Raw genomic sequence first — 12,363 nt, forward strand, 5'->3', positions numbered from 1 at the left:
CCAAAACCCCTGCCTCGGCACGGCTCCTCCCGCCGCCTGGCTGGCCTCGCAGCAAGCCGTAAATCCCCCTTCCCACGTCTCCTCCTTCACCACGGGCTCCGCGGGTTTTGAGCAGCCGAGCATCCTGCAGCAGGAGCTGGGGAGAGGGAGGTTTGGCCCCGGGAACAACCGTCCTCTGTGCTGCCTGTGAAAGGCGGTTTCATAAGGCTCTCGCTCAAAATGTCCCGTTATCGGGATCTGCTGAGCGGGTCAGCCCCGCTCCCGGGGACGGAGAGACAGGCCAAATAGGTGCACACATGCGTAGTGTCTCGGTCCTGGCAAAGGCGTTTTCCAGCTTTGGGGGATGCAGGCAGCCAGGACTGATCCTGATCCTGCCTGTGAAGGCTATCGGGGGGCTGGGGGATGGCTGTCTGCGCCCCTGCCTTCGTACCTGGTGCCTGCTCCCAGCGAGGGGGTGAGCATGTGCCCAAAACCCCTCAGTGGAGCCCGGCAAAGCCCCACGGGTTCCTGCTGTAGCAATTCCCATGCATGGAGCTGTCAGGAGGTGAAATGGGTCCCTTGGGGGAGGCAGCAGTGGCCTGAGATGGGCGACACATTTAGAGGCAAGTCCAAGGGAAAACTCCCTCTCCTTAAACTCATTTCCCATCAGCTGCTTCATCTTTCTCTCTCCCTGCTGCCCCCATCGCCTCCTGGGGGGCTCGATGCTTGCCTGGTGCCAACAGAGGAGCTTTAGGAGGAGACGGAGCCCACCTGTGCTGAGCGTTTTCCACCACCCGGGACAAGCAGCAGTGGTCAGCCCTGGCTGGACCAGGCTGCGGTCCCCGGACAGCCTCTTGGTGAGGGCATCGGTGCTGCGGCACAGCTGGGAGAGCCGCAGAAGGGGCCATGCCCCAGCAATGCAGACTGGGGCTCAGTTTTAGCCTATTTCATCCCGGCTAGCATCCGTGCAGGACAGCCTGAAGCAGGGGAAGATCAGGGATGGAGAAAGGGACAGCTTTCTGGATGCTCCCCTCTTATCTTTGTGCCCATATTCCTTCATCAGAGTACAAACTAATGGATTTATTCTTTGTTAAATCCTTTGTGCACTTGGGAAACCTGCTGAAATGGGTCAAAATTGGACACCTTTAACAATTTTTGTGGTCTCTTAATGAAAAATTCACCTGTTTGAGCAGGCAGGTGGGTTCCTTGCTGCAAGTTTTCTCTCCTGAGCTACAAGTAAATGTGGAGAATGCATTCATGTTCAATGTAGCACAGGCTACAAAAATGACTCCTTTATAAGGGGGTATATTTTACACAAAGGTAAATTATAGAGATAACAAGGGTGTGTATCTTTACTACAACATTCCTGGACACTGGACTTAGGTGCTAAACATGGGGTTTTATTTGTCAGGATGAAGGCAGTGGATTGTCAGGTCTCTGGGCACAGAGGCAGGTCTGCCTTCTGCTCAGGGGTGAAGGTTTCTGAGGGTGGGAGTCAACGGGGAAGAAGGTGCCATTCCTAGAGGTAGGATGAACCTGTGCCTGCCCAAGGCAGAAGCATTGTTCGACTGTTGAAGAACATCCCCCACAGAGGTACCCGGGATTGAATGCCCAATTTAATTGGTTGGTTTGGCCAAGCTTGCCTCCAACAAGAGAGATCTGGAAGATCAAAAGCAGGTTCTGTAGGCAGTTGTTGTGTTCGTGTGCTCATTCTTCACATTCATCCCCAAAATGAGAGACACTGGGGAGGGCTCTGAGTGCCGTTTTGCCCTCTTTTACATCTTTTTATTGGAGTCGATGATGCCAGAGGCCAAGAGGCCTGTTCCTGCCTCCTGCTGACGTTAGCTCCTCAAGGCTCATTGGCGAGGTGTCTCCCTCCAGGACATTTGGGCTGCTGATGCTGAAGGCAAACATAATTTCTCCCACGTTATTTCTGGCTCAATCTGCTCAGCATCCAAAAAAAAAAAAAGTTTCAAAAAATGAAAATATAAAAATAATAATAAAAATTAGGAGCAGTCCCTGCCCTCTGTGGCTCAGACCCCAATGTCTGGACGGCTCTGCAGGACCCGGAGCAGTGTGAGTTCCCGCACATGGGCAGAACTTAGGGTTTGCCTGGGGCAGGGCAGAGATGAGCAGCAACAAGGAACCATTTTTGGAGCAACTTCTTCACCCAGAACTGCATACTGATGCCATCTGAAAATGACAACAAATGCTGCTCTGTGTAGCTCTGGCTTTGATCTTTTCCACCGTTCTGCTATTTTAAGAGACCAGCAGATTAAGGGGGATGCTGGCACGTCCTACAGTACCACCACAGAGTGGCCTTATGTGACTTGGCCCCTGGAAGTTGCCACTCGCAGCTGGGATCCCTATCTTATAAAGGCAAGAGTGGTTTCTAATAAAGGGGAAAGAGTCTCCATCCTGGCCAGGTGAAGGCCAAATGCAAACAGTGACCTCCCAGGATGGCAAAAAGACCCCGGCACTGACCTGCAGCAGCCCCGGCTATTCCTGTGCCTGGGCCCATGGATGGCCCTGCGGATGCCCTGCATCCCTGTCCCATCGCATCCTCCTGCTCCATGGCAGGGCTCCATCCTAACGGAGACAGCTAATGCTCCTTTATGCCCATTGATTTACATTTCTAAATGAACAAATATGCCCCTAGTAACACTAATGTGTCTTAGCTTGTTTTTCTCCTCTTTCCCTCCTGTACTGGAGCTGCAGAACTACAGCTGTACGTGTTTTTTGTCATGATGGCTGTGGACTGTCAGTAGCTATTTTACTCAAATGCATTCGCCATGGAATTGCCTCTTTGCCCATCCCATCTTCTCTCCCCGTTTTGGGGATGTAAACCACCTTCACAGTGGCAGAAATATGAAATACTGAGGGATTCGGACAGACCCAGGGTACGGGAGAGAGGCCAGTGCTCGCAGTGTGTTACCAGACCCAGACCCCGAAGCCCCTAAAACGCGCAGGGATTTAATTGCGCAACGCAAGTGGCTTTCACGCTCCTTTTGTGCTTGTGACCTGCCTAAAATACAGCCTGGGAACCCGGAGCAGAGCCGGGCCCTGTCCCATCCCCAGCCTGCGAGGGGACAACTCAGAAACCAGCAGCCCGAGGGCACCATCTAGTGAACAGCCGGGACTGCACAAACCTGGAATGGGCAGAAATGGAGAGAAAACCGGGGGCGGGGGGGGGGGATGTCCCCAGGAGGTCAGCCCAAAGGGCTGGAGAGTCATGTTTTGTGCTTTCCCCCCACTCCAGTTATTTTTTAATTTTCTCCATCAGGATCCCCCGGAGAAGAGCCTTTGCCACACTTCATCCATCGCAGCAGAGATGTTGGCCTGGGGCATACCGCACTTACTGCTCTTCCCCAGTCAGGTGGCATTAGAAGGATGATGATTTTTTGTTTTCTTGTTTGGGAAAAAGAAAAGAAAAGAGTTATTTCTAATGCTTTGTGAGGTGCCCCGGGCGTGCGGGAGCGGAGTGGTGCAGGCAGCTCTGTTGTGGGGCAGGTCTGAGCTGGAGGCAGGGGCTGCGCTTTCAGCTGAGCTGAAATGTCCCTTTTGAATTAGAAAATCTAAAAACCACCATAGGTGCTCTAAGATCTCCCTGTCATCCCCGGGGTGAGCTGGTATGCGGAAAAGCAGGCTGAAAGACCACAGGTTTGGTGCAGAGCGTAAAGCTCCCTGAGATGATGCAGCGACTGGGGGTGGAGGAAACCCCATGCCACGCTGCTGCTGCTGCTGCTCCCAGTGCTGGGTGGGCTGAGCTGGGTCTTTTCCCCCCCCATTGCCTTACCGGGAATTGCACATATTGCCAGGAGAGAGCTGACCTGCATCTCACTGTTCCCCAAGGAAGAGTCGTTTCTACAACCCAAAAGCAATGTTGTGCCTCGATGTCCTCTGCCGTCTTCCCCAGCTCCCAGCCTGCCTCCTGCGGTGTGTCCCCATGCTCACTGACCCCAGGGCCAGCCCCTGGTCCCCCCAGCCATAAGCTCAGCGGGTATTTTGTGAGCTGGCTTGCAGGGAGGCTGTTGCTAAAGCATGGGCTTATGCTCACACATCCGACCCTGCCGTCCTCAGAGCCCCTTCCCTGGGCAGCTGTTGGAGGAGAGAATCCCAGGGCAGGGACATGGGAAGGTGACATCTCCAAGCAAGACCACAGCGGTGACCAACCCTTTGGCTCCTCCTTTACCCAGCGGTGCTGGGGAGCACCCCACATGCCCCTGGCACTGCACCCCATGAACGCCTCCTGCCCCAAAGGTGGCATCTTCAGTGGCTCATGGCCCCCGTGGTATCCAGCCCCCAGCTCATCCCACTGGTGCAGGGCTGTGGGGTGCCTGCAGTGGGGGTCCCCTTGCCATGCTGGGGGTGAGCCTGGCACCCAGGCTGCCTGCGCAGGGGAATGGAGCCATGGCTGAATGGGAGGGGGTTTCTCCCCCCTGGGGGCTTCCTTGTGTTGTGCCTGCAGCAAACCCTTCCCGTGCACCCAACGCGTCTGCAGAGCAGGGACTGAGGGGTACACGGGTACTCGGGTTGGGCCACCCCAGTCGGTCCAGTGCAGCCTTTGCAGTGCCCTTTGGGGCTGGCTCCCTGGGGAGGATGGGGCGTGCTGGGAATTGTGCCTTTTCCTCTCATCCGCACACAGTCACGATGCTTAAGTGGCTTGTTTTTCATTAGGGAAAGGCTGTTGCTAGGCCACCCTGGTCCCCGGCATTGGTCGGGAAGGGGTTTTGCAGCCAATCCGGGAGGCTGTGCTGGCGGTTCGCGCACGCACACACATGTACACGCACACATGCACACGCACACCCCTCCTGCAGCCGAAGTGCTAAGCGGCTGCCAGATGTGCCTATTCATTTCCACATCACACCTATTCACTTCTTCTGGCCAAGCAGGTTATTAAGGCTCCTGAGATTTTAATTTATAGCTGGCTGTGAGTTTTCTGCCTTCTAATTCACGCTCGGGGTGGAGAGGAGAGGGGCGATGGCGGGTGGGGGCACCGATGGGGTGGGGAGCACAGGGAAGCCGGTTCCTCCCACCGCTGTGGCCAGTTTGGTCTCTGGCGAGTTGCTCAAGTGAAGCCTCTGCTCTCTGCCTGCAGACAGGACAACTCGTCCCTCTGTGTCACAGAGCTGTCTCACAGCGAGAGGACAGACTGCCCTAGGTTAGGGGCTTGCTCTGGGCTGTTATTAGGTACTGGCATTGCTCCACCCCAAGACATTTGGGGATTATGTGGCACCTCAACCACCTGTGCTGTGATAACCAGAGCCAGCATCAAAGCAAACCCTCCCTGCATGCTGCGGCGTGTCCCGATCCAGCGGTGCCTCTCCCAGCCGTGGTATCCATGCAAACAGCCCCCAGCAGCTGGGAGAGGTGGTGGACCACGGCCAGGTGCTGGCGATGCAGGGCGGGAGAGTCAGACACATCCCTGGCGTCAGGTCTCCTCGTATAGATGCTATTCTGTTACGGTGCTATTTCAAGCACCCTATGGGTGTCTGACACCCACCCAGCAGAAGCAGACCCCCGGGTCCACGGGCAAGGCAGGGGGAGAGAGGAGCCAGGGAAAGGCAGGATGAGGGCATGCATCCTCTTTTACAGCTGCCAAGCTCTTGCCATGCCAGATAGGAATAAACACCAAAAACATGCAGAAAACTGGGGACAATCGATGCAAAACCCGGTTTCTGAGTGTCCCCCATGAAAACTCCAGTGTCGCAGGAGGGCAGGAAGGAGGGAGCTCAATAAAAGCAAGGGAAAGGATTGAATTGCTGTCTGCTGCTCAAGGAGAAGCTGTTGCTAGACAGAAGTAAAAGCTGTCGCCATCGGCTCCCATTGGCTCAGCCCCACTCCAATGACGGGCTTATCAGTTACCTGCTCTCGCAGCTGGCTGGAAAAAACTCATTTGGCAATGTTTTCCCTCTGATAAAAAAGCCCATTGCTGGATTCATGGGTTTGGGTTAATCATTATTCAGGGATGTTGAGACAAGGGCTGAGTTTTCTGCAGATTCTTCAATTATCATGAAATTTAGAGTAAATTGTGAGCCAGCCCAGCTCTCCTTCACCCGCCTAAAGATGCTCGGCCTCCCAGCACGAGCACCAGCGGGTGCCTGGGTGATGAACCAGAGTGAAGGTTGGCTGCTTTCAGCCATAGCAACTCCCTGGCATGTAGGTGAATATTCACAAACACCTGTGAAAATCCTGATTAGCTCTTGAAGGGGTTCACCGGGTGCAAATGGGACAAAAGTTGCCATTCAGATTATTCAAAGCAAAGATCACTCCATCGGCACGGAGCGGGTTATCACCACCCCTCATCATCCATGGTGGGGTTTGCTCCTCAGCAACTCTGCCTTGGGGGGCTTGGGAGCTTGCAGAGCAGAATGTCAGGGTTTTTCCAGCCCTTCAAATCTGATGTAAATGGGGATTGACACCACCCCCCCACCCCACCCCCCCCGATTTGTTTCTCAGCTTCCCCAAGAGCTGGGGCATGGCACAGAAGTGAAGCTTGCAGGACACGGGATCACCAAAGGGCAGCTGGCCTTTGCCTGCATTGCTGCCTTCAAATTTGCCCCCAAAGCAGGGGGTATTTCAGCAGGGGGGTTAAATCAGTGCAGTGGCGACAGGGACAAGCTCTCAGAGGCAGCCTGGGACTTTCCCAGCACCTCATGCCACCGTGCAAGCCTGGGGCTGTGCTGCCAGGAGGGCATGCAGGCAGCCGTGCAGGCAGGCTCGGGAGCTCCGTCGTGGGCATGCAGGGAAAAAGCTGCCCTGGATCACAGGGGATGAGCACATCTGCCCCTTGCCTGGAGCCCAGCCCAGGCTTGCTTTTGGAAGTGGGGCTAATTAAAGTGTTTGAATGGTCAAGACTTCACAAATGTGTTTTTTTTTTCCTTAATTATGCCTTCCCCTCGCCGCTGGCTGACGGCAAGGCAGGCTGAGTCACAGGCTGATAAAGCCTCGTGGCCTTCCACCTCCTTTTGCAGCTTTCTCCAGCCTCACCCCAACACACCCGTGTCTCATGCCCTCACATGGCTTAGGGCAAGTCAGTGCTATGGGGTAAGCTGGGGGGACAAGGAGGGGCTCAGGTGGACAAACAAGCTGGGAGCCGTGGGGTGCCCCATGCAAGCTCCCCATGAACCCACGTATGCCTCAAGGGGATGCAGTTACATGGGCCAGGTTATATGGCCATGAGCAAAGCATCCCTCTGCTGTGCCCTTCCTCTGGGTCTGCAGTCCTGGGAGCAGAAGGCAGTGCTGATGCATCGGCTTTGGGATGCCACCATCTTCTGATGGTGCTGTCTGCTGACCCACTGAGCTCCTGCCACCTTTCCCACAGCTTTGCTTCCCTCCTGACACCTTGGGAGAAGTGGAAATGGCAGAGGAGGAAATGGAGAAAAACCTGTGCCAGCCGTGCTCCTCCTGCACCCCTGTGGGTGCCCCCATGGGGTTCACGCCCCTCCTGTACCCCACTGGGTCCTGCTGACGTTGCACGGCATCACGCTGGGGCTCAGCTGAGCTGCACCCCGGGACTCGCACAGAGAGTGGTGTCAGCCAGCTTTTACAGCTCGCTGCATCAGGAACATGCCTGGGACAAACTGTCACGAGCATGATTTAAAGACCTGCTGTGGGGCCACGTTTCCTACCAGGTCTGGTGGAGAGCACTTAGACCATGAGCTCAGGGCGCAGCCCAGGTTATTACCATTTCTGTTGAAGGAAGGTTGCGCACAGACCACCAGGAGGGCAGAGCTTTTTGAATACATCCAGTGTGTTTCGAAGGATTTCTGAGCTGTCCCCGGCTTCCTCTGCCGGGCAGGGAGGAGTTAAGATGGGAAATGCAAGATGTGCCTTGTAATGGCACTGATGTGTGCGTCAGGTGTGCCTGCGTCACCCGGCTCCTTGGCCGCTTCCCAAGGCTGGGGCTGAGCTCTCCTTCCCTCCCCCTGGCCGTCGGGAAAAGGCTGGGACACACCTAGCTTGGCTGTGGGGGACATGGACTCCATTTCAGTGCTGGCTGCCGTACCTGCACCATGCTGCGGCCGGGCTCCCGAAAGCCCCTGGGGGTGCTGGCAGCCCTCCAGCCCCCTCCTGCCACCTCCTGTCTCACGGCCCAGGCCTCAGGACTGGGGGACCCCTGTGCTAAAGGGGTGGCTTCAGCCTTGAGGCACCTGGCAAAAAAAATACTGATTTTCTATAACTGTGACCGTTCAGCTCCCCGGGGAGGCATGCAACTCCCCATGTCCAGCCCCAAACCCCACTCTGGTGCCCACACATCCAGCTGGGGTACATCTGTGCAGCCACAGGTACCCACATATGCCACCCACGAAGCAGCAGCCTTCGGGCAGAGCCACTGCAGGCGAGCATCGCCGCATCCCCGCACTGCCACAGCAGCCCATGCCCCAGCTCAGCATCATTCCCACCCCGCAGAGCAGGCATGGCTCTTGCCCCCAGAGCCTGTGCGCAGGGATGCTCTTGCAGGGTGGGCAAATCCCAGCAGCGCCTCTCCTTTACACGGGGAGCTCCCCAGGCTGGCACAGCCCAGCTGCTGGAGGGTGACACAGCGGGACACTTTCTCTTGCCAAGCAGCCAGCAGCGCTGGCCAGCAGGACTCTGGCTAAGCCCATCCCCTGCTCCTCCTGCCTTCACAGGGATGTCCCCAGAGCAGAGGGGACAAGCCCATACCCCAAGGAACTGCTCACTCCAGCCACCATCAAGCCACTCAAAGCACCTTTTCTGGTTGCAGGTGGGTTTTAAGCACTGGGGCACAGCACAGGACACAGGCAGCACATGCCCTCCCCATCCCTGCCCTCTCCCTCCTGGAGATCTGCTGGATCAGATCACGCAACACACACACAAGGGTTTTGCAAGACCAGTTTTTAATTCAGAATTGGACTAATATGTGAGTAGTCTAAAATGAAGTGCATCCTATGCTCTCGTGCAGGCTGGACATTGGTTAGACCCAGACTTTCTCTTCAGGCTTCACTGTGCAAAGAAAGTGATGAGGAAACTGGTTGTTTAACGGGCCTTTGGGCATCAGCAAGACACCTCAGTCTGCCCATGGGAAGGCTTGCCACTCGCCCACCATGGGGGCATCCCCTCCCAGAGGACACGGGAGGTGCCCTGGCAGCCCCAGCCCACCGCCGCAGCTATCGCATGCCCACGGGGGCTCCTCCAGGCTGGCACCGGGACCCTGCTCCTCCCCGAGCACCAAGTGACAGATGAACATGGCACAGCCACAGCACTTATTTCTGGGCGACAGCATTTTCAGGAGATCGCCGGTGTCCAAGTGCCACCATTTCTCTGTTCCTGAGCAGGGCTGGGGGCAGCCGACTCCTCTGCGCTGCTGTCCGCAGCAGGGCCAGGCACCGGGCAGGGCACGTGGGGCACAGGCCCTGGGGAAGGAGGTCGGCAGCCACCTCCATCTTTAACAGCTGAAGGCATCAGGATGGCCCGAAACACATGGAGGAGATGCTGTCCCCCATCACAGGCTGCTTGCCATCAGGTCTGTGGGCCAGTACCGGTCGTCCATGTACTGGTTGCTGTCTGTGGTGGGGTCTGTGACGGGGCTGGGGGGCCGGGGCGGCAGGCTATGGGCCAGCTCCGTCTCCCACTGCACCTCCACCAGTCTGTACAGCTCCATGGCCGTCTGGGCATCCTCCACCGACGAGTGCCCTTTGCGGCCGACCTGAGTAAAAGGGGAAAAGCCTCATCAGAAAGCGGGTTTGGCAAAAATCCAACAGGTCACCTTGTCTGCCTGCTCGGAAGGAGACAAGTGCTGAGGGTTTTGGAGACAGCAAAGGTTCGATGCAGCCCAGGAGATACATGCATCTCATGCACCTTCTGGAGGGCACAGGTCCTGTCGCTGCTTTACCGAGATGCTTAATGGTCAACTTGGGAGGTCCTGGGCTCCCCCAGCTTGATCACAGCCAGGAGCACAGGATGCACAAGGTTCATCTCCGTCTCACAGAGAGCACCCATGGAGATAGGAGGACTAGGCTGACCACACAGGGTCGTAGCAAACCCAGGAACTGCTCCCCACCTCAAGGTTGCTGGTGCTTACCTGGATCTTTTTGTGGAGCAGGTGTCTGGCCAAGCTCTTGAGGGAGACGCTGGCCCTGACAGGCAGCCCTGCCCTCTGCTTCAGCACGGGGATCTGGCTGGTGTCCCGGGTCCTGTCTTTTGGGTGGAAGTACTTCAGGGCTTGGAAGTCGTTGTGGATGGCGTGTCCTACCACAATCTTGTCTTTCAAGATCTTCAGGATCTGGAAGCGTCAGAAAGGGTTAGACAGGCGGTGCAGCAAAAGAAACACCAATTAAGCATAGAATAAATCATTTGGTGTTAAATTCAGTTCCTTCAGTTCAAGTTTTTTAGGCTCCCAGAACAGAGCAGTAACAAGCAAACCAGTGCATGGCTTTGGAGACTCCCTGTCCTGTGCTTGTGTCTCTGCGTCAGAGCAGCTCAGCATGGGCCATCAAATATCCCAATTTGTGGCCAGCAGATAACACACAGACTTTTTTTTTTTTTTTTAAATTTCTCTCTTTTTCCTCACCTCCGCCTGGGCAGCCTTGAAGGGAATTGCGCTCTTCATGTGCTGCTTGGTGATGCCACTCCAGCGCGTCCGGTAGTCCACGATGGGCAGCTCGGGCTGGACGTACTTGTCGTAGATGACGTCCCCCTCGTAGTTCACCACAGAGCACCGCGCCAGCTCGCTCAGCCTGCCCTGAGGACCAGTGCCCACCATCTCGCAGTCGATAGCCACGTACTTGCCCGGGCGCAGGAGCGGGGAGGCCGTCCGCACCCCCTTGGAGCTGCCATTCCCCCGGGACAGCAGCACGGAGTGGTGCCTGGCTATGCTGTCCAGAGAGGCAGATGGGGACAGGGACGGGGAGATGACCTGTTTGGGCTTGGGGACCTTCCCGCTGCATGGTGCCACGGTGTCACCCGCCTTGGCAAGCGTGCTGCACGCCTCCGGCCCCGCCATGGGGCCCTGGCTGCCCAGGTGCCGGCGGGGGCTCAGTAGCCCCTTCTGCTCCAGCAGCGCCCGGCGCTCCATGAAGCGCTGGTGCTTGCGGCTCTTCTTCTTGCTGCGACCCTGCGGCGTGGCGGGACCCCCCGGGGGCTGAGCGCAGCCCCCCGCAGCCGGGCCATGGGTGCCCGGCGGGGTGGGCACGGAGACCTTCAGGGTGGGCAGCAGCGGGGTCATCTGCCCCTTGCCAGGAGGCATCCCTGCTGGAGTGGGGACGGGGGGCATGAGCGCCATGCGGCCCCCGTGCCCCCCTGCCAAAAGGGACCCAGATACCCACAGCACCCCCCCCCCCCCCGCCCCCCCCGCGGTGTGCCAGACACATGCAGTCCAGGCAGAGGCTAAGGGGCAGGGGCGACACGGACACATTGTCACACCCTGTCCCCACGCCCTTGCCCCCTCATAGCCCGGCCCCCGCCTGCCCCATTCCCTGTCCCAGGGCCCTTCCCACCCCCTTACCGATCCGCAACCCCCCCCGCCTGCCCCTTTGCACACCACTCAGGCCCTGTCCACCCATTCCCGGGCCCTGTCCGCCCATTCCCGGGCCCCGTCCGCCTCCCTCCCGGCCCCAGTCCCGCGCCCGCCCCATCGCCCGCCCCGGTCGCCCCGGACCCACCGCCGCCCGCCCGGGCCCGCCGCGGCTCCCACGTGTCTCGCCCGGAAGCTGCCGCGCTCACATGCCCGGGCAAGTCCCGCCGTGGCCACGCCCACCTCTCTCCCCCATTGGCTGTGAGGGAGGGGCGATTTGCATACAGGGGGGCGGTGCCCACAGCCGCGGCCGGGCGGGGCGGGGCTGCCACCGCCTCGCTATAAGGCGCCTCGGCTATAGCGCGGGCGGGGGGTGAGCTGGCGGGGGGGGGGAAGCGGGAAGCGGGAAGCGGGGAGCTAGTGGGGGGTGCTGGTGCTGGTGCTGGACCGCTGGACCAGCACATCTTCTGCTTGCATCCCAGATCTGGGTGCTGCTCAGGGCTTCCAGCTTGTCCCACCTCTAGCCCTGATGGGAGGGGACCTTTCTGAGCGGTGGGTTTGGGGTGAGGATGCACACCAGCGCACCCAGGCCCACGCCCTGGGGCTCAGCCCAGCACCACCGTGCTGTGGTTTTGCTGGGGTGCAGTGTTGACCCTGTGGGCATCCCTTTGCCTGCCGGGGAGCCTTGGGGCAGCACCGCTCCTGCGGGATGGGCTGAGGCACCACAGCATGGGGTTTGCATCCTCCAGGCTCTCCCATGGTGCTCCCCAGGGTTGTGAGGGGCAGCTCTGGCCAGGACACGGATGCAGATGGGGTTTCAGACCGGCCTCTCGTTGCTTCACTCTCAAGGCTCACAAAAGCAACGGCCGAGGTGGTCAGAAGCAGAGAAAGGCCATGGCCACTGGC

At 58.1% G+C, this 12,363-nt stretch overlaps 1 protein-coding gene across 2 annotated transcripts; it reads right to left on the reverse strand.

Moving 5' to 3' along the window:
- Positions 1-8,875: 8,875 nt before the first annotated feature.
- On the reverse strand, positions 8,876-11,690 carry AEN (apoptosis enhancing nuclease). 2 transcript variants are annotated; one of them, XM_082321038.1, is made up of 4 exons: positions 11,606-11,690; positions 10,516-11,195; positions 10,027-10,227; positions 8,876-9,651 (listed from the first exon to the last, which is right to left on the reverse strand). In XM_082321038.1, the coding sequence occupies exons 2-4, from the start codon at positions 11,188-11,190 to the stop codon at positions 9,448-9,450; spliced, it is 1,080 nt and encodes a 359-aa protein (XP_082177164.1). In that variant the 5' UTR covers positions 11,191-11,195; positions 11,606-11,690; the 3' UTR covers positions 8,876-9,447. The 2 variants fall into 2 exon arrangements, with proteins under 2 accessions (XP_082177164.1, XP_082177163.1); XM_082321037.1 differs by having other exon boundaries at positions 10,516-11,192; positions 11,606-11,685.
- Positions 11,691-12,363: the final 673 nt, after the last annotated feature.

Source organism: Platalea leucorodia (assembly GCF_965183815.1).
Source record: "Platalea leucorodia genome assembly, chromosome: 9".
NCBI classification, from domain to species: domain Eukaryota; kingdom Metazoa; phylum Chordata; class Aves; order Pelecaniformes; family Threskiornithidae; genus Platalea; species Platalea leucorodia.

Bases quoted from the DNA above. Each gene is read 5' to 3' on its own strand.
- AEN (XM_082321038.1), bottom strand. From the start codon at position 11,190: ATGCCTCCTGGCAAGGGGCAGATGACCCCGCTGCTGCCCACCCTGAAG. The intron at 10,228-10,515 runs GTGAGGAAAAAG...TGACGCTTCCAG, and splicing joins TCAAGGCTGCCCAGGCGGAG to ATCCTGAAGATCTTGAAAGA. The intron at 9,652-10,026 runs GTAAGCACCAGC...CCTTTTACTCAG, and splicing joins TGCTCCACAAAAAGATCCAG to GTCGGCCGCAAAGGGCACTC.